Genomic DNA, 22,991 nt, shown 5'->3' on the forward strand with positions numbered 1-22,991 from the left:
GGCTAATCAGGTAGCACTTTCCTGATGAATGTTTATTCGAAAAGGCAGTTCTCAAGCCGTGAGTACAGATACTCGGATAAAGGAGCGGCGTAATTCATATGATCTGCCTTTGTGACGTAGAAAGGCGAGCCGAATCTGAACGGCTTGTTGAAGCGGCACGTTTTCTGAAATTGGCAGCCTGAAAGAAACCGACTAGGTGTCTTATTCCAGAGTTTGTAGGTTGGTCGGCTCCACACACCCAAACGTTTGCGTACGAGCCAGAATTTCAAGCCGAGTCCGAGAACAAGACTCTAATGCCCCTTTCCACCAAAGCAGTTCCAGCAGGGCTTTGAACCAGAATTTTTTTCCTATTGGTTCGTTCCGAACAGAAACGGAATTTTAACGTTTCCGGTTTTGGGTTCCACCATTAAATAGACGTTCCCGAACCGGTTAGAACAAAAAAATTTCGTTCCCGGAACGGTTAATTACGTTCCCTGTCAGCTGTTTAACGAATGGCTATAAAATTATGTCTCCGTCTCATCCAGCTTAAGCCAAATGCAGGCTAATTCTATTACAACCTTCATTAAATAAGACAAGAAATAATTCAAAACAATTATTATTTCAAATGTTGGCGATTTGGATTCTCAGTATGTCTTCCCATCTACACAAACAGAAAAAGTGCCAAAAATGAAAGATAATTCGTTTAGTGTGTTACCAAAGGCTAGTCAGGCCCTATGCATTGATAGGCTAACAGAGGTTAACGTCATTTAATGTTCGCGAGCCTCTCATTAACGTGGACAAATATATTGATATCGTGTTTGAAATTGACGTTTTTGAATAACGATAGACTGCAATATTTACCTCTTATTTAAGACGTGGAGACGTGATAGTAGTCCACCCTCCCGCACTCTACATTCAGTCAGCAAACGTCACACAGGAAGTGAACCCCAGCGGGTCATAGAAACTTGCGCAGGAGAAGAATGACTTTTTTATTTGTAGGCTACGGAAACTTTGAGGAACGAAATAAAAACCGGTATTAACCGGTTACCATTATTTTTAATAAGCGTTTCTGTTCCGGAACATAAAAAATAATAAAGTTTCTGGTTTCGTTTCTGTTCCATGTGAAATAGAAAAAGTTCCCGGTTTTCGTTTTCGTTCCTTGAACCGGTTCAAAGCCCTGAGTTCCAGGGCTGGTTCGGGGCCAGTGCTTAGTTTGGAACCAGGTTTTCTGTTTCCACTGACAAAGAACTGGCTCTGGGGCCAGAAAAACCGGTTCCAGGCTAGCACCAACTCTCTGCTGGGCCAGAGGAAAGAACCGCTTATGTCAGCGGGGGGGCGGAGCTGTTAAGCCCAACAGCAATAACAAGACCGCGAAAGATCGCCATTTTTAAGCGACGAGAAGCAGCAGCTGTACAAACGCAAAGTCATCCATTATTATTGTTGTTGCTGCTGCTGCTGCTTCTCCCGTGTTGTTTTTGCTTCGATATTCGCGCCAAGGATTATGCAAACGCAGCGACGTAACTGACGTGGCTTCCCTTAGCACCGCGAGCTATGGAAAAGCAAACTGGTTCTCAGCTGGCTCGCAAGTTGAACAAGTTGTGAACCAGCACCAGCACCTGCCCCGAACCAGCCCTGGAACTGATTTGGTGGAAAAGGGGTATAACTGCACCATTTGACGGTGGCTGTTGCTGCCTTTATGTGAAAGCGTCTCTGCTACTGTGGTGTTCCTGCTCGACTGCCCCGTTTTCGTTAATAGGCTACAGAGAAAAAGCTTGCTCATCGCTCAGCAAGCCCCGCCCACTATCAACAGGGCAAATAACATGAGAGAGGGTTAACACTAGCTAGTTCATCGCTCAGCAAGCAAACCCCACCCACCATCAACAGCGCAATGAACATCGCGTGCCACTTCCTTCCTTCTCTGGGTGGAGTCTTGCCAAATGACGATTGAAGTTCGAGGTCGTCCCCGTCGTCTCCTCGATAGTTCTTCTACATAGTGAACACATAGCAGCGCGTTTTTTCCCACTGCACGAGAAGTCTGGATAAGCAAAGCGGACAATCCTAGGGGCGTCCTCTCCAGGCATTTTAGTGCCTTTAAAGGATATGGGACATGGATTTTTTTTCTGGGTATAATTATGTATAAAGGACATAAGAAATGCCATCTAAATCACTGCAGGGCGTCAAAAATGTGAAAATCATCACATTATTCAAGTTTTTTTATACATCAGCGTAAAACAAGGATTCGTTAATGAGCTAGGTGGTCACGTGACCCGTGACGTCACAAAAACTTTCCAAGGAGCCAGCGCTTGGGAATCTAATGTAAACAGGTTACCGAAATGGACACCATCGACAGTGACATTCCCGATGTTTCACAGAGATGTGAAGTTCGACCCTATCAATTCGAACCGATAGCTGGAAATTCACATGAACATGGATCTTGTCTTTACTCTGACGGGTCAGATGATTCTGAGAGTGAGAGTTCATTCAGCCCTCATGAAACTGAAAGCGGTCGGCTGGATAACACTTCCTGGTAAGTTAAAAACAATTCTGCTCAAAGGCTAATGATCTGTTGAAAGAAGTATTATTTTTGTATCATACATTGAAAGTTCATCATAGATCTAGCTAAAGTCCGTTGCAAGCTAGTTTTTTTTTTTGCTGATATTTTTCGAGATTGATTGAGATACAATGCTTCCAGAGTCCGAGATGAAAACATTCAAAATGGCGAAACGCCATCACACAGCCAACAACACTACGCCGTTTGGCGAAAGAGATGAAAATTAAGAAAAGTTAAACAAACTTACCAACATAACATTTATTTAAATGTTCATTAATGTTACAGGATTTCTTGACTGTCTCTACAGTTGTAGGAATGTTAGGCCCTGTATATTATGGCGCCATCACTGCCTCCATGAACCCGGCTATACGGCCTATTGTCCTCACCGATGTTTGTCGGAATCTGCATAGTTGCTAATAATAGTTGCTAAATAATCAAGAATTGATACACCCAAAATTATAATACTAATCCTTACCTCGGCTTTCAGACGCTTAGCGAATGCACCTCGTGGTGGCCGTAGCACTTCTGGTTTCACTCCGCCGTCTTGTTCCTGAATTGGGACGTTGGGAACGGCTCCATCTTTCAGTAGCCTCTTAAATTTGGCTTGGCAATTAATTTCGTTCAGTACCTGAGTATTAAAGTTGAAAGAATCCTCTGTGAAATGGTCCGAACACAGTTTGTGGGAAACAGTAGGTGCAAAGTTTTTTCTACGGCAGTAGTGAGCCCACACTTTCCTCAGCTTCGGGTCCTTTGGGAATGCAAAAAAACTTACTCCAGGGCATTTCCCATTGGAATTATTGCAACCATGAGCAGCACAATACACCATGATGTCCAATGTATGATGTCCAATGTACTTTAAAGACTATAAAAACAATTTTCTTGTCATCCACTTCTCCATTCATCTACCCGCTTGTGCTGTGCCCGAAAGTTTTTGTGACGTACGATCACGTGACAGCGGCTCTTCCGGTTGCAAAAAATGCATATCGGAAGTCGAGCAGAAATGCCATATAATCATCACGAATATAACGATTTTGCTGAATTTAATAGATGATTTTGTATTTGTTGATGCAAGTAATTCATATTTTTAATGGAAAGAAACTGATATAGCGTGCTTTTATGTTTCATGTCCCATATCCTTTAAGGTCAGTGACGCAAGTCCTTAGCAGCTGAACAGAGGCTATGGAAGGGGTGATAGTGATGTAGATTTGAATATCATCAGCATAACAATGAAAGTTAAGGCCATGGTTACGAATAATCTGGCCTATAGGAGAAACATATAATATAAAAAGAAGGGGACCAAGGACAGAACCCTGAGGCACACCTTGAGCAACAGTAGCAGTAGATAATTTATGAACACCAATAGAAATAAACTTTTGCCTGTTTGCTAGATATGACTGAAACCAGGATAAAGCTAAGCCAGTAATGCCAAAAGAAGACAGTCTGGAAATGAGTATCTCATGATGTACGGTGTCAAAGGCAGCTGTGAGGTCCAAGAGAACAAGGGCATTGAGATGACCAGCATCAGTTGAGAGCAGGAGGTCATTAACAACTCTTAAGAGAGCAGATTCAGTGCTATGCATATTGCGAAAGCCTGACTGAAAGGGTTCATAGAGATCATTACGAGCAAGGAAAGTATGAAGCTGAGAGGCTACAACTCTCAGTAGTGAGCCCAGACTTTCCTCAGCTTCGGGTCCTTGGGGAATGCAAAAAAACTTACTCCAGGGCATTTCCCATTGGAATTATTGCAACCATAAGCAGCACAATACACCATGATGTCCAACGTACTTTAAAGACTATAAAAACAATTTTCTTGTCATCCACTTCTCCATTCATCTACCCGCTTGTGCTGTGCCCGAAAGTTTTTGTGACATATGATCACGTGACAGCGGCTCTTCCGGTTGTAAAATATGCATATCGGAAGTCGAGCAGAAATGCCATATAATCACGAATATAACGATTTTGCTGAATTTAATAGATGATTTTGTATTTGTTGATGCAATTAATTCATATTTTTAATGGAAAGAAACTGATATAGCGTGCTTTTATGTTTCATGTCCCATATCCTTTAACGTGAGTTTGTTCCTGAACATGACGTATGAACAGGTGAATGTGCATTCTCTTGCACGAAATGAAATATTTTATGCCAAATTATTATGGCATGTTGCAAAAAATAAAGAAAAAACCCGAGTCCTCGTCTCCAATTTACGAGTCCGAATGCACTTAATGTCCGAGTCAAGTCACAAGTCGTTAAAATTAGGGCACGAGTCGGACTCGAGTACCACAAGCCTGGTACAAGCACTGAAACTGTGAGTTTCTCATAATGTGTCCCTTTGAATTGGTGAAGCACTAAAAGGAAACTCTTGTTCCTGTTCAGTCGTGTTAGTTGCTTCTTAAGCAACAACATTTTCTGAAACTGGATCTTCACCTTGGCCAAAATCACGACTTTTTCTCATACTTTCTGCGTTTTAACCACTTTTCAAACATTCTATGTTCTGTGCAGCAGAGTATGTTTTAGAAATTATATAAGACATGATAATGGGCTGTATAGACGCTTTCAAAACAAGGTACTAATGCACTCATTGGGGAAGCGTGTTCATCTCCGGCGGAGTCGTAATATTCGAATCGAACCTACTTCTGTTCTCTGTTCCAGCATTTAAAAGCCACCCACGGTAGAATGAATTGAAAATGCATGTTAAGATATTACATTTCCTGACACAATTGGAGCTGCTTTGAAGGCATCTGACATCAAAGTGCTTTAGACGACGACTTTTTCTACTGGTTATGTCTGACGACGAGTCATTTTGAACTCGATTACGTGATTTTAATATTCCGTTTGTTTGTTTTGTGGTCCGTGTTGCAGAGAAGCATTAAGTGAGCATAAAAATGAAAGATAAATACTAGGGCTGTAACGATACACTCAACTCACGATTCGATTCGTATCGCGATTTTTGACCCATGATTCGATACGCCCACGATTTTTTTTAAATGTTTTTTTTAAAGTAGTAAATTTGACTTATTAACATTTACTTACTTACATTAACTATTTAATAACAAATAATTCAGACCACTGCAGAGAATGAGTAATATGTATGCACAAATGTATATCCAAAGATTGTTTTATTTCTCAAAATAATACTGTTGAGCCGGAAGCTCTGTTTTTTTCGGTTCTGAAAGTCATTTTTCCAAATCGTGTAAATCCGTTAAGATTTTTTTTGGGGGGGTGGCTCTCTCACTGTCTCACTCTCATAGGGCCAATGATTTTCTGTGATCGCGGAAAACAGATGGAAATTACGGAATTTTTATGGTGAAACATTGCTCGCGTGTCAAAATGTAACTGCCGCAGAAGGCTTCCGCCCAAGCAGACATGCCTTCAGTGTTGCCGGATATTGCTAACGTTTTCCACCCCAAAATATGTTCAAAACCAGCCAAAAAGCACCTAAACCCGCCCAATCTGGCAACACTGCATGCCTTTCCGGTCAAGTGATTGTGATTGGCTTGTGGCACACCTAGCCAGCCAATGAGCTGCTTGTTTACAGATTCGCTCCCCGCGTAGCAACCAGAATGGTGACCGCTTAAAAGAAATGAATGCTCTGCCAGTGGCGAGTGTGGACGTTGCGTGACTCGCAGAAGATTGTCGCAGGTCGGCGAAAAAACGACTTACTAATAGATATAAAAAAAAATAAAAGTAATTTAAGTAAGTTTAAAATGTAATTTAAATAAAAAGTAAAGTATTCATAAATTGAAGTTTGGAAGCGCCTCTGTTTTTGGGCTGAGGAGAAGTTTGAAAGGGTGTACCGCGATTCTGCCTTCTTGTATCGCGACGCGGATCGTGGCTCTGCGTATTTCGATACGCATATTGTTACAGCCCTAATAAATACAATGGTGTCTGATTAGGTTTTCTGTCACAATTCAAATAACTAACTTTTGATCACACTTGTGAACGTTTCTTCGCACCTTTCTGTTTGTGTGAGGGCATGACGATTTGCATAGTTTTCAGAACACAGCATTCGGTGTAATCCTTTTGTTAATTCAGGTGACGGGTTTTTTTTTTTTTTTTTTGCATCGATGCTGCACCGATGTATTTTGTTGCGATATATCTTACACCGGTGTAAATTTTGTGGCGCGTTCACACGTCACAAACCTGCTTACTAGAGAGAAGCGTGTTAGCACCGGTGCAGCCCCACTTGCGTTCACACGGCAGTTTTTGCGGCCGTGCTATACGATAGTAATAATGCGGAAATGAAATATGCGCATGCGTGAAAATGTACTTCCTTTTTCCGGTTGTCATGGCATCACCAAGCGCCGGGAAAACAACGTGGATGAAGACACCAGTGTTGCCAGATACTGCTGACGTTTTCCAGCCCAAAATATGTTCAAATCCGCCAAAATGCACTTAAAACCGCCCAATCTGGCAACACTGGAAGACACGCAGTTCTGTTGTTGTTGATATTCACCATTTTGGAAGCGCAAAATACCAGGATGCAAATTATGCAATGCCCGTATGTAATCAACTCTCCTCACGCGTAGCAAGTCTACCCCTGTAGCGTTCAGACGTCCCATTTTATATCGGTGCTGCCCCGCAAGCTAGCATTTACTCCGGAGTAAATTTCTTAAACCACCTCCCGAGCAGGGTTAGATTTGCACCGGTTTAAGCAGCTTTCTGGTATATGTGACTTTGACAAGGGCTAAATTGGGATGGCTAGATGACTGGGTCTGGGCGTCTCCAAAATGCACATCCTGTGGGGTGTTCCCGGTATGCAGTGGTTAGTACTTATCAAAAGTGGTCCAAGGATCTGAAGGACAACCGGTGAACCGGCAACAGGGTCATGGGTATCGAAGGCTCATTGAGTCACATGGGGCACGAAGGCTAGCCCATATGGTCCAATCCCACAGAAGAGCTCCTGTAGCACAAACTGCTGAAAAACTTAATACTGACTAAAACAGAAAGGTGTCAGTATTAAAGTGCATTTCACGGGTAAATTCAGGAGCAAGATCAATGTAATTCTCCTATTTTATATTAAACTTTGGTCAAATATCTGTAACATTCTGCATTCTCTGCAATTTTTTTTATCTTGCGCAATACCAGAAAAATTCAGTTGAAATCAAGACATTTGAAGCGAATTGGTCCGCCTCTGAAAAACCTCAGCATTTGGATTTCCCGGGAAACACTGATTTTCGTGACGTCATCTGCGGGACGCCTCCTTCTGAATCCTACGTCAGCGCTGGTTTGTTTATGAGAAAACGACTTGGTGGTTTTCTGCAAGTTTCTTCAACGTTATCGCGTAATTATTAAAATGGCTAACAGATGTATCGTAGGAGGGTGTAGCAACACCAATCATGATGGGATTAGTACTCATCGTTTCCCAAAAGACCGGACAATGAGAGAGAAATGGGAGCGCTTGGTCTACACAGGCTGTGCACTGAAACCGTGCAAAGCTCGCGCAGCCTGCTGGCGCTTCCGCAGGTAACGTCACAAATCTGGCTGCAGACTCCCTTGGGATTTTTCCAGACGCATTTTGTGATTTTATTTTTCTTCTGCTGTAAACAGATGGCCTTGTGCAAAATTACCCTTCTGGATGAGTGTGTAAAGGGACATACTTTCATATTAAAAAAAAAAACGAAATTGGTCCAGATTATGCACTTGAACTTTTTCAGCAGTATTGCATCGCTGAGATTTTCAAGGAATGCACATCAAGCCTCTCTGAAGTGGTGTTTACATTAGACCGTATCCGTCTCGTTTTCGTCGCGGATGCACTGTCTGTTCACATTAAAACGCCGGGAAACGACTCCACAGGCGGAACAACTTGAATCCGCCAGGGCCCACGTATTCAATCCATTACGTATCTGATCCGGTGCTGTGTAAACATTGAGGAACGAGGATACGCTGTGCTGAGCTCTAGCTGACGTCGTCATTGGACAACGTCACTGTGACATCCACCTTCCTGATTTGCTGGCGTTGGTCATGCCACGTTGGTCATGTGACGCGACTGCTGAAAAACAGCACGGACTTTCACTTCCTGCTATTTGTCCCGAATCACTGCTCGTGCGCTTCACTCGCGCGCTCTGTGAGCTGCGCAGGGCCGGAGTGCGCACCCTCCAGAGGGCACTCGCTGTTCAGGGCGGAGTGATTTGGAGCGCAGGATGCCTGCGGAGCCGAGCGTATCCGTGTATTGGTGTTGCTGTGTGCACGCGAATCGTTTTAAAAACGTTAATCTGATGATCCGCTGATACGGTCTAATGTAAACACCACCTAAGCTACACAACATGGATACATCTACACGCATCATTTGAGGCGATCTAAATCAGTCCTTTCTTTGGATAAATGTTGGAGGTGGAGGCAATAGCTGGGTTTTGAAAGTGTGTTCTTTTTGCACTCCAGCCCCTGCAGGTCATGGACCCAGACCATCCGTTGGCTGCACTAATTCGCAAAGCCCAGCAGGAGAAGAATGGAAATATAGCCATCACCACCAAGCCTGAGGAAGAGGTAGCAGCACAAGTACCATCAACAGAGTACACCACTGATCGTAAGTACAATGCCTGATGTTTTGCAGCTAGGGAACCCTTTAATTGTAAAATAAATGTCATGGACCCAAGCCAACTCTTTAAATACTAGGCTCATATAAATGTGCACAATAATATTTTGGGATGTTTGTTTTACATCACGTTTGGTTCAAGTTGACATTATTTATATACCTACTTGTTTGAGTTATTGAATATAAATCATAAATAGAATAGCTTTGGTAATGATCGATTGTGATTTCCGTCATGCAGGGATGACAGTTTTCCGCAGATCCGCAGATTTCCGCAGTTTTGTTAGCCAAATGGGTCGTTCTTGTGAATCGTCCAAATCCGAGGAGAAAATTTTAGAGGTGGGGTGAGGTTCGATTTTGGCCGAGCCCCTCTCAGCATAGAAGTGACCCGCGAAACATTCGGAGCGAATCGCTTCTTTCCGTAACCGGAAAACCTCTTGAAAGCCATACATTTTGCAAAACGTGCAGCGATTGGCTGACCCAAACTATCTTTCGATCTTGGAACTAATCGGCGGTCTTGATGTCGCTATTGCAAACGGCGGATCGATAGACCACTGCAAAGCAGGAAAGACAACCGATTTTTAACAGCACTAACGATGCTCCTTCGAGCACATCTCTGAGAAGCACCATACTAAATGGAGAAAAGAGAGCTCCTACCTGGATGATCCCAGGCCCCACTTTGAAAACCACTGGTCTAACTAATACACTCACAATTATTGACAGAAGGCAAAGCGAATATTGGTGAATAATAGTCGAGGTGATTATTCACTGAGCCTGAGGCGGATAATTGTTTTAGTATTGTTAGGGTTCACCCAGTCAGAAACGGTCAATCGGTCAACTTACTTCTCGGGACCCCCGCCCTCGTACCACCCAGACGTCTGGGACGGAACACCGCAAAAAAACAGAGAACCAGAGATCGGTTTCACTGCTGTTTATTCGCAGTATTCTCGCCAAAGATGAAAGATTACAAACACCTTTTATAACAAATTATAATCTCTCTAAACGGCTGTTGTGTCTGTCGAGTGTGTGTGTGTGTGTGTGTGTGTGTGTGTGTGTGTGTGTGTGTGTATGTGACCTCAGAGAGGGGTGTGTGTGTCTATGGGAGGGTGAGTAAGTGACATCATTTTGATATCTCTGTGTGTGTGTGTGTGTGTGTGTGTGTGAGAGAGAGAGCAGGTCACATTTTAATTACATCACTGTTCTGATGGAATGTTCAGATGTATGTGTGTGTGTAAATCATAACATAATGGCATATTTCTGATCATATGACATGATAGGAAGGTACAAACAGATTTTAAAGGTCATTGCTTACGCACATACGGAATTTTTCAACAAAGATATGTTATAAGAAAGTAAACAAAAAATAAGAACAAACCTAAACAAAGACAAGCAAATCTCATATCAAAACCAGCAAAATGTTCCCAAACAATGTCCAGCCGAGACAGAAGGTCATTTTAACTGAACAGAAATTAATCCTTAATTTTGTCACCATTTTAATAAATTACTGCCTTCTTGGCCAAGAATAATACTTATATAAACCTAACAAGTATAAATACACAGGTCTTTATTTAAAAAAAAAAAGGAAAAATATAATCAGAAAAAATGTTCAAAAGCGGCATGCAAACGTAATGCATGCAGACTTGTCACTTGTCGATGCCGACTCACATAAAATACTTTTGTTTTGAAATGGATGAAAGAAGTCACAATTCCATAGGGCTGCGTACCTAAACGTAACATCAGGTACAGGTCCCGGTACAGAGGTTTAGGTACAGGTCCGGACCTGTACCTGAACAATTTGACAAATTCTTCTGAACTTCTTCAATAATGACAGAAACATTAATAAACTGTTGACAACTTGTCAGTATTTTTATTCAAAGAAAACCGAACATAACTAGGTTTCCTACCTCACTTCTCAGTCACACTATAGTTAACTTGGGACAAAAAGTCATAAGTTGTCTCACAGCGAGAAGTGACTACACTAGAGTACTACAGACTACGCGCAGTCCGCGGCCTTTAACTTGCGCGGCAAAATTACACAAAGCAACAAAGGCTGCCAATGCCAGCAAAGGAAAAATGGCTGACCTGCTTTTGAGTCTTTTTGACCAATCAGAACGCTGGATCAGCCAAGCTCTCGCAATGTCTCGTGAGACTGTGGCGAGAGGATCTCAAATCAAAGATGGCTCTGATTTCAAGTTTCAGCGCAGCATTTTACGTCTTTTCCAGTGCTAAATTTTCGTCTTTGTGGTAGGATTTACGCATCTTCAGTCACAAAATAAGCAGATACTTGGTATAAATTTATATCGGTACAGTACCGGTACTTCATGATCCGGTATTTTGGACCTGTACCGAATCGATTTTCACAGTACAGTACCGGTACACAGTACCGGTACGCCGCCCTACAATTCCACCTTACCTTTGAATAGTTTTAGACCAAACTTCGTCGCATCTTTAGTGCTTTGAGGAACAGCATTTTCTTTCATCGTTTGTAATTCTTCCTCACTTACGGTGACGAAGCGATTGGCTGCCATTTTGCCGAGTCACTCAAGGTGATTATCGAGAAATAGTCCGAATTTCTCGACCAATCAGCACGCGCGATTTTCTATAATTACCTGCGCATTTATACTAATAATTTATAATCCTCCTGTGGCACCCAGATGAGGATGGGTTCCCTTTTTGGTCTGGTGCCTGCAAAGGGTTATTGCGTCTGCGTTTTTTTTCCCTTGCTGTTGTCTCCTCTGTCTTGTTTAATTATAATCTTCATTTGGATTTCTATGACCATATCTGTGATTTAAAAGTGCTCTCCAAATAAAATAAAATTTAATTTAACAACATGGGGGATGATGAACTGATAAATTGTCCAATTAAAACCTGAGCCAGAAGAGCTTTCCTGCTGGGATATTACTGCAAAATTGCAATGGCTTGTTCGAAATGTGACTCTTATTCTTGGTTGTTTTAAAGCTGGAGTAAGTTGTTGACTAATTAAGGCTGTTTTCTGAGGATGGTCTTAAAGCCAGTGACGGTGATATAGACCTTGCTGAACATGGAGGATGATTTGAGTGCACTGGTTCAGCCAAACCACTTAATTAAAGGAGATACGCAGAACCATGGCCTCACTTTTTGTTTATAAATGCTTTGAGACCTCACGAACGGCACAGGAATAGTTTTAAATGTTAACAATAAATATAATAGTCATTTTTATGATTAAAGTGATTCATATAGGTCGCGGTCTGAGTGAATGACCTTGGCATCTGTGACGTTACCACAGGAAGACTATCGGTCTCCTCGCCATTTCCGTTAAACACAGAGCTGACTGCATATTCGAGCCTCCATTTTGAGCCAGTTTCTCGCCATGCCTCGTAGATGTGTTGCTGGTGGGTGCAGCAACATGACAGAAGGTGGATTTACGTTGCATTCATGGCCCAAGAATGGTCAAACTGCAAAGATTTGGACGCGTTTTGCGAGACGTTCACGGGCACGTTGGGCACCTATGAAGTGGTCTCTCCTCTGCTCTGCACATTTTACCGAAGACTTGTACGAAACCTCTGATCTGTTGAGGAGCGTTGGCTATAAGCCCGTATTGAAAGGGGGTGCAGTACCAACAAGTAAAGGAAAAGAAAACTACAAGAGAAGGAAAGTAAGTTCAGTTGCACCAGTTCTTCCGGAGTGTGAGCTGTTGCGAAAACCCGGGATGTGACATATTATCGCTCGGGCAGTGACCTCCCCGCAGTTGTTGCTAAAACCGGTGATGTCCCGTCTCGGGTTTTAGTAATTGCCGGAGTTGAGCAGTAATGGCGGAGTACTCCATAGAAAATGGAGAATGAGTGGACCAGCCGTCTGATTTCTCCGCTGGACATGCTTGCCTCAGCAGCAATATCTCGCCCTTACATGGAAGAAGCGAATGAACAGAGAACTGAAAGTCAGATTGTCTGTTTCAAAACAATCGGCCACAAGCTTGGCCTTCAAGAAGCGAGAACGCAGACGAGAAAGACGTGACTCTCATTTGGATACAAAACAACAAAAACAACAATGCTCGTTGTTTACCTGCATTTAGATTAATACATGTACAACCCCGATTCCAAAAAAGTTGGGACAAAGTACAAATTGTAAATAAAAAGGGAATGCAATGATGTGGAAGTTTCAAAATTCCATATTTTATTCAGAATAGAGCATAGATGACATATCAAATGTTTAAACTGAGAAAATGTATCATTTAAAGAGAAAAATTAGGTGATTTTAAATTTCATGACAACACATTTCAAAAAAGTTGGGACAAGACCATGTTTACCACTGTGAGACATCCCCTTTTCTCTTTACAACAGTCTGTAAACGTCTGGGGACTGAGGAGACAAGTTGCTCAAGTTTAGGGATAGGAATGTTGACCCATTCTTGTCTAATGTAGGATTCTAGTTGCTCAACTGTCTTAGGTCTTTTTTTGTCGTATCTTCCGTTTTATGATGCGCCAAATGTTTTCTATGGGTGAAAGATCTGGACTGCAGGCTGGCCAGTTCAGTACCCGGACCCTTCTTCTACGCAGCCATGATGCTGTAATTGATGCAGTATGTGGTTTGGCATTGTCATGTTGGAAAATGCAAGGTCTTCCCTGAAAGAGACGTCGTCTGGATGGGAGCATATGTTGCTCTAGAACCTGGATATACCTTTCAGCATTGATGGTGTCTTTCCAGATGTGTAAGCTGCCCATGCCACACGCACTAATGCAACCCCATACCATCAGAGATGCAGGCTTCTGAACTGAGCGCTGATAACAACTTGGGTCGTCCTTCTCCTCTTTAGTCCGAATGACACGGCGTCCCTGATTTCCATAAAGAACTTCACATTTTGATTCGTCTGACCACAGAACAGTTTTCCACTTTGCCACAGTCCATTTTAAATGAGCCTTGGCCCAGAGAAGACGTCTGCGCTTCTGGATCATGTTTAGATGCGGCTTCTTCTTTGAACTATAGAGTTTTAGCTGGCAACGGCGGATGGCACGGTGAATTGTGTTCACAGATAATGTTCTCTGGAAATATTCCTGAGCCCATTTTGTGATTTCCAATACAGAAGCATGCCTGTATGTGATGCAGTGCCGTCTAAGGGCCCGAAGATCACGGGCACCCAGTATGGTTTTCCGGCCTTGACCCTTGCGCACGGAGATTCTTCCAGATTCTCTGAATATTTTGATGATGATATGCACTGTAGATGATGATGTGTTCAAACTCTCTGCAATTTTACACTGTCGAACTCCTTTCTGATATTGCTCCCCTATTTGTCGGCGCAGAATTAGGGGGATTGGTGATCCTCTTCCCATCTTTACTTCTGAGAGCCGCTGCCACTCCAAGATGCTCTTTTTATACCCAGTCATGTTAATGACCTATTGCCAATTGACCTAATGAGTTGCAATTTGGTCCTCCAGCTGTTCCTTTTTTTGTACCTTGAACTTTTCCAGCCTCTTATTGCCCCTGTCCCAACTTTTTTGAGATGTGTTGCTGTCATGAAATTTCAAATGAGCCAATATTTGGCATGAAATTTCAAAATGTCTCACTTTCGACATTTTGATATGTTGTCTATGTTCTATTGTGAATACAATATCAGTTTTTGAGATTTGTAAATTATTGCATTCCGTTTTTATTTACAGTTTGTACTTTGTCCCAACTTTTTTGGAATCGGGGTTGTAACTTGTATGGTGTGTTTAAGTTAGCGGTATAAGATTATTTAATTTGATTCAGAATGTGATTGTCTCAGTTCATCTGATTTATTTAATTAGCCTTTTACGTTTTATCAGTGAAAATGCATGCATGTACATGTATGTTGCATAAGTTATAACACCTATCCTGTTTTAATGAGGGTCAACCCACAATCAGTGAAGTCAAATCAGTCTTGGTTGAGCAAGTCGGTAACGCTATTTCTTACTTTCACCATAAATTTTTATTTATATGACTTTGGTCTATAGCTGTCAAAGGCCTTGGCTTTAAAACCGGTTACCGCTATGACGTCACACACTCAGGGCTGGCTGGCAGCTCGAATCCCAACTTTGCGGTCGATTTTAACTCTCAAAAATATTTATTTTTTTTTATTCCCATTTATGCAGCATACAAGAGTCAAGGATGGAGATACTATCCACTCGGAAATGTATTTAAAAATAAAGGTTCTACGTATCTGCTTTAAGTGCCAAGTGCCAGTGGACTGCATCGTTGCCTCTGTGCTCTGCTTCTTTATGATTTTCAGTGCTACCGTTTATCCCCCAGAAATATTTAGTGGTTGGCTACAAAGCTCGAAGTGCAGTGTTTTCCCCAGAAAAAAATTAAAGCCCTAAATTCTGGCATGATAATACACAGACAATTAATTTATTTAATTAATAACCGTTTTTTGGACGGTTTGAACACGTGATCTTGACACAGACAACAGATTAGTTTGTTTACATCATACCACGCGGACATACAGTATTACTTGGACAGAACCAACACAAACACTGGGGGGAAAAAGGCTGCTTGTTTAACACAAATATCAATCAGTATGTAAATGGGTCGGTTATTTGCTCTCCTGCGTATCTAGTTACTTGTGGGTAGGAAATTTAACGTATCGGTATAAATCTAAGCGTATCGGATTTTAACTAAAGCGACTAAGCGTATCGGCAGGCCGAGCAAGTGTATCGGGCCCGATACGCCAAAACGCTTTGGGGGAAAACCATAAAGTGGTACTGCACTTGAATTGAGGGTCCAACAGAAGCTGCGGGAGTCGATAGGAAAACGATTCCGACAATGAGGATAATTATGGGGTTCCTCAATATGTGCTACTTGATTATAACACCGTGGTGGTGACAATGTTTTCAGTAATTGTTCAAACATGGAAAATAATTGTCACCTGGTTAAACAGTTTCACTCCGAGCAAAACAGACATTTATTTATTCGTACTCGTTTTTTACTGAGAAGGATAAATATTAATTAAGATCCTGTGCAAATCTTTAAAAGTTGCATTACGAGTTCCTGTACTTATTGGATTTCGTGCCATAATATTTGCAATCCGTATTTCATCGAGGTTGTTGAAGACTAGATGAAGGGTGATGTGAGGTAGGTGAAAGTTTTGTAATTGTGGCTTTTTTTTTTCCTTTTTAAAGGGGAACAGAGGGCAATATATAGAGTAAATATAACAATAAAACACACATTAACGAACCTTATTCAAGACTTACAAAAGTTTTTTGTTCTAAGGTTGGAAAGTTATAGTGTTTTGAAAGTAGCTCGAGCAAACTATTTCCGCAGTTTGAACAGCCCGCCATGATATTACTTTTATCCAATCAGAATGCACGTTCATTTTCTCTGCGTAACACTCATGACGTATGTATGTGCCCAGTTGTGTTGGCTCATTGAGGTTGGGAATAGCACGTGTGAAATACCTGTTTCTGCCTCTTGCGACGATTTTGCAAGTCCACGGGTGGCGCCTATCTCATTGCAGCAAATAAATTCTGCTGGACTCGTGAGCAACTCCACGTTACATTTTCCGCATGAGCACCACGCCGTGTCACCTGCACGCAGACGCTCTGCCCCACGCTCGCCATGCCCATGGTCAGCATCAGTCTCATCCTTGCCGTCATCCGAGCTTTCTTCTCTTATTTCATCACCGGAGTCGAGAGTACCTCTCCTAGGTTCAAACTGGTACCCTTCTAAGCCATAGCCTGCTTGCAGTGTGTCTTGCGGGATCTCTTCGTATGATTCGACAGAGCTGTCGCTTTCACTTGATGCGCCCGACGCCATGATTACACGCTCATCTCCTCTATTTCGGAGAGTTCCGCTAGTACAGTGGGTAGCGCTGACGTCACGGTCTTTTTAAAATGGCGACTCTTGTGCGGTTTAGCGTATAAAGTATTATATTTACAATTACCAAGATATTTTGTTGTTTTCTAGTATATAAATTTGATAGAATACTTAAGAATACGTTACTTTGTCACATCAGCAACCGTATATATTATATTTGGTACCCCTTTAAACTTCAAACTAGGGCTGTCAATCGATCACAATATTTAATCACGTTATTGTCCATGGTTAACTCGTGATTAATCGCACAATTTAAAAAAAAAAAAAAAATCTGTTGGCCTACTAAATGTACCTTAAAGAGGTTTTGGGGTCTTTTTCAACTTTTTGGCGAGTGGGAGTGGACACAAATCTGCTTGCTTTATGCAAATGTGCGTGGCCAGGTCAGGAAGAATAAGGCTGGACACAGCAAAAATTATTTTTGTGGGTATTTTATTTCCCCCACTGCATTAAAAACATAAAGCAGTGTTAACTTGATCAGTTTGAGAGTTGAGCACAATTCACTGTGAACAAAACAAGATAGTAAGCCATTTTCCTTGCGTTCTGGACTTACATATATATATATATATATATATATATATATATATATATATATATATATATATATATATATATATAAAGTGTCCACACCCTGTTAAAATTATAGGTTTTTCTGATCTTAAAAAAAAAAAAGAGACCACGATAAGTAATTAAAAAACTTTCCCACCTTTAATGTGACCTATAACCTGTACAATTCAATTGAAAAACAAACATCTGTTAGGGGGGAAAACAAAAAAAATAAAAAGCGTACAGTAAGCTGGTTGCGTAAGTGTGCACACCCTTAAACTAATACTTTGTTGAAGCACCTTTTGATTTAATTACAGCATTCGGTCTTTTTGGGTCGGAGTCCATCAGCCTGCCACATCTAGACTGGGCAATATTTGCCCACTCTAACCTTGCAAAAGCGCTTCAAATCTGTCAGATTGCGAGGGCGTCTCTTGTGCACAGCCCTCTTCAGGTCACCCCACAGATTTTCAATTGGATTTAGGTCTGGGCTCTGGCTGGGCCATTCCGAAACTTTTGGGGTCATTGTCATGCTAAAACTTGAAATTCCTCTTCATCTTCAGCTTTCTAGCAGACACCTGAAGGTTTTGGGCCAAAATTGACTGGTGTTTAGAACTGTTTATAATTCCCTCCACCTTGACTAAAGCCCCTGCTCCAGCTGAAGAAAAACAACCCCAAAACATGATGCTGCCACCACCATGCTTCACCGTGGGGATGGTGTTCTTTTGGTGATGCGCAGTGTTGTTTTTGCGCCAAACATACCTTTTGGAATTGTGGCCAAAAAGTTCAACCTTGGTTTCATCAGACCATAACACATTTTCCCACATGCTTTTGGGAGAGCTGATGTATTTTTTTTTTTTTGCAAAATTTAGCCGGGCCTGGATGTTTTTCTTTGACCCTACCTCATAGTCCAGACATATGGAGAATACGGGGGATTGTTGTCACATGTAGTACACAACCAGTACTTGCCAGAAATCCCTGCAGCTCCTTCAGTGTTGCTGTCGGCCTCTCGGCAGCCTCCCTGACCAGTTTTCGTCTTGTCTTTTCATCAGTTTTGGAGGGACGTCCAGTTCAGTAATGCCACTGTTGTCCCATATTTTCTCCACTTCTTGATGACGGTCTTCACTGTGCTCCATGGTATATCTAATGCCGTGGAAATGTTTTTGTCCCCTTCTCCTGACTGATACCTTTCAACAACGAGATCCCCTTGATTCTTTGTAAGCTCTCTGTGAACGCTGGCTTTTGCTGGAAGATGCAACTGAGTAAATGTCTGAACTTTATTTGGGGTTAATCAGAGTCATTTTAATTGATGGCAGGTGTGAACCCAAAAAGACTGAATGCTGTAATTAAATCAAAAGGTGCTTCAACAAAGTATTAGTTTAAGGGTGTGCACACTTATGCAACCAGCTTATTGTTCGTTTTTTTTCCCCCCCCCTGACAGATTTGATTTTTTTGTTTTTCAATTGAATTGTACAGGTTATAGGTCACATTAAAGGTGGGAAAAGTTTTGAGATTATTTATCGTGGTCTCATTTTTTTACATCAGAAAAACCGATCATTTTCACGGGGTGTGTACACTTTTTTTTTTTTTTTTTTTTTTTTTTTTTTTTTTATATCCGCTGTAACTTCCAGCCTCAAACTATGCAGTAAAATAAACTAAACAAATTCAATGATGTGAACTCTGGACAACAGTAGTGGCTATCTTTAAATAAAGAAAAAAAAATGCAAACCCTTTAAGCTTTTCAGAATCAGAAACGTGGAAACAGATTAAACGGACTCTCGTGCTAGCACGAGACGTGTTCATCTTGAAACGTAGTGAAAGACAATGGACACGACAGACTGGAATAATACAGTATATGGACACCTGACCATCATACTTGTATGTGGGCCATCTGCCAAACTGTTGCCACAAAGTTGGAAGGATACAATTGTATAGACCCTTTTCACTCACGTGACCTTCGTAAACGCGACCGTCATTTTGGACATGAAGAAATAACGGTTTATGGCACAGACCCTTTCAGTTCTCGCTCATCTAGCTGCTACAATGACTGCTTAGACTGCAACAATAATACCTAACACACATTTAAGTACCCGTCGTAAAGACGTGAAACTCGTCGAGTGACGAGTGTGTTCATTGATAAGCTAACACAATCTAAAAGTAGACATACCATCACACTGCCCTGGCGCTGTGTACAGTTTACCTTCTATGGTTTGTGCACTCACTATTTGCCATTACTTTCTCCAACCCAGTGTTCGAACTATGCCGATATTTTCGGGGGGTCCCCTTTTTTTCCCCTTGGGGTGCTTGCACTTGTCTCAGAGCGCGGATCTCCAAACACATGAGAAGCCTATCTTACGCACATATCACGCGGACTCCACACCTCCACACATGCATCGCGTCTGAAGTCATAACTCATCAGGGGAAATCGTGTCCGCATTGGCATGTTCAAAAAACAACCTCGCGTCAACAATGATACCACACGCAAGAAAAAAAAAAAAACAGTCAGGCTACTCAACACATCTGATCCACAGCAGCACCGAAGCATCACTGGAAATCATGTCAACAACCAATCTTCCATTTCAACACACGTCAACAAACAAATGGCACCACAAACATGAACGAATCGGTCAGGCTACCGATTCCAAACCCACAGCAGACGAATAATTACATGCATCTTACCTTAAAGCAGAATCGACCACAAAGGAAGTGTGTTGGCACTGTTGGCACACTTCCTTTCTACTAGTTTGTGTCCCCAACGGCAGCAGCAGTCGTTGTCATATCGGTTTATTTTATCTTTGATGTAAACACAACACTTCGGATATGCAAATGCTTCCCGTTACACACGATTGCTATGTCAATAAACATCATTTTGCCAATATTTTAGAGACCATCCATCTTCTCCGTCGGTCAGCATCTGTCGGGATCCGATAAAATGATAAATCTTGCCTTGTGTGTTGATGGTTACTACATCCAGGTGCACAACAATATAATGGCATGATGGAAGTCTTGCTGAAAGTAAAAACTTTCTTTGATGGCTATATTCCTTTCGATGCTTCGCCGTCGTTCCTCGTTGTTGGCTGTGGTAGACTACTGGTAGTTCATGTCCAAAATGGCGGCCGCGTTTGTCGTGACGTCACGTGAAAAGGGTCTATAGGATGTCTTTCTATGCTGTGGTATTGTACCGTAATTTCCTTTCACGAAGAGGCTCGAAATTGCTTCATCATAATGATGACAGTCTCCATAATGATATGATTTGCCAAGGTTGGTCTGGAAGAACTTGAGAGCCCTGACCTCAACCTCAACAGCCTTTGGGATGAACTGGAACACTGACTGCACTCCAAGCCTCCTCCCCAGATATTGATGCCTGACCTCACTAATACCCTGTCCACAGTAGGGATTTTGTACCAATATGAAACTACTTTCGTACCGCAACACCTGTCCACACTAGCAACTATACCGGTACTGTAGCGGTATAACTGTATCGGTACGAAACCCACAAATGTATGGGTTTCGTACCGGTACAGTACCGGTACTGTAGCGCTTCGCTGTAGTGTGGACGGATGAAGCGGTTCTGTATCGATACAAATATAATGCGCAAGCCAGGGCTCGAAATTAACTTTTTTTCTTTGTGTCCCCCAGTGGTCCCGAATTCTGTGTTGTATTGTCCCGAATGGAAGCAATAGTGTCCCCATTTTTTTCCTCTCTGAAATAACCAGTGGTTAATATTATCATATGAAGTTACTATTATATTTGTAACTATGCGATTTTGAACCCTTTATATCATTTTTACAATAAGTCACAAGACACAAGCGACACATGTCCTATACATCATCTACTTCAAAATTACAGTTATTGCATTTTCAGTTTATTAAACTTTGGCGATCTCACTGTATGAATAGATACCCGTTTATTTAAAGTGGCCAACTAGCTCATTCAGAAAATGTTTCAACTCCCTACATCTGCATTACACTTTAGTTGAAAATAAGACCCCTTTTATGTTCATTTCATCTACTTATACCTTGAATATCTGTTGGCACTTATAAGGCCAACTTATCATTTTCACCATTACCGTTATCCATTTTTATGAACTTTCCGTTATCCATTTTTATGAACTTTCGCTGCCGAAACGTGGGTGCAAATGTTAGCAACATCAACATAGTGCCAGGTCCGAGCCTAGCTGTGCTGCTGACTGACTAAACTTTCTGAACTAGAAAGACACCAAGAAAACTCACTTATTCTGTTGAACGGTATCTTCCGTCAATATCATCCACATCATTCCTGTTGTATTTTATAACGTGTCTAACAGTGTTCATTCAGTTCATTCAGTTGCTAGCGTTGCCTGCAGACCAGGCGATGACACTTTGGATCCTGAAGGTCCCGGAGACGTTATGTCTGGGCTTTCAGTTTCTTCCCCGCGGTCGGTCCGCTTCAACCACTTAAGCATTTTTGTTCTGGCAAGAGTCGGCGCAGCGTGTGCGGTAGCAATTCCATTCCAAGTCCATATAATGTGGACTCCGGCCGAAGATTCTAGAACAGAATGCGCCGCTCTGTAGCCTACGGATGCAGGTGCATCGAAAGTGTAGCTACTATGTATTTTTCGCTGTTAACGTTTTAAAATTAAAATTGACAAATTAGGTGAATGTCTACGTATGTGTTACGGCTTTGTAAATAATATTAATGTAGAACTTTTTTTCTAGATCTATTTTTTTCCATTGTCCCGGGATTGTCCCAGATATGATAATTTTGTGTCCCGATGACATTTTTTATGGTCCCCGGGACGTCGGGACACCGTTAGTTTTGAGTGCTGGCGCAAGCGCAAAGTCCCACACCTCAATCGATGTCTTCGCTGAATAAAATAGTGAAGAACGGAGATTCGTTTTCTTTGTTTCTTTCTCAACTGCCTCGCACTTTTTATACGATTCGACTGAATAAATGACCACCAGAAATACAGACTGTACACTGGCAATAAAAAGCGCACACACGTTGTTTCATCCGTACGGAAGCCGAGAGAGGCCCTTCATATAATCCTTTTTTTTTTTTTTACTCACCTTGTTATCCCGAGATAACGACATGATTAATTCAGGATCTCGAGAAAACAACACAACTAATTCGAGATCTCGAGAAAACAAAACCGTTATTCCGTGATCTCGAGTAAACCGCTGAGAAATGGTTCATTCAGGTGCGCCAAGAGACTTGTGATATGCTGGCTTTGGGGCTATTTCTCATTCTGTATAGACGCAACTTTGGTCATTAGAATGTCTGGAATAATCGATCACCTAATAAGGCAGTATTTTGATCAGGGGTTGACGCAGGGAGAGACTGCATTAAGTCTTTTAATAAGGGATCATTTCAAAATTAGTCCGCGGCACCTCCGCAGAAGACTCAGCTGTTTTCTCGAGATCATGAAATAATGGTTTCGGTTTTTTTCGAGATCACGGAATAATTGTTTTGTTTTCTCGAGATCTCGAATTAGTTGTGTTGTTTTCTGGAGATCCTGAATTAATTATGTCGTTATCTCGGGATAACAAGGTGAATTAAAAAAAAGATTATATGAAGGGCCTCTCGCGGCTTCCGTATAAACTAATG

The 22,991-nt window shown here is 41.8% G+C and overlaps 1 protein-coding gene across 2 annotated transcripts in view; it reads left to right on the forward strand.

The window, feature by feature from the left end:
• The window catches only part of sfswap (splicing factor SWAP), a 401,543-nt gene that overhangs the window by 69,460 nt on the left and 309,092 nt on the right, over positions 1-22,991 (forward strand). For both annotated transcript variants that reach the window (XM_060935514.1, XM_060935515.1), the window contains exon 7: positions 8,910-9,054. In XM_060935514.1, coding sequence (XP_060791497.1) covers positions 8,910-9,054 — 145 coding nt within the window. The remainder of the gene's footprint in view (positions 1-8,909; positions 9,055-22,991) is intronic.

Source organism: Neoarius graeffei, chromosome 12 (assembly GCF_027579695.1).
Source record: "Neoarius graeffei isolate fNeoGra1 chromosome 12, fNeoGra1.pri, whole genome shotgun sequence".
Classification (NCBI taxonomy): domain Eukaryota; kingdom Metazoa; phylum Chordata; class Actinopteri; order Siluriformes; family Ariidae; genus Neoarius; species Neoarius graeffei.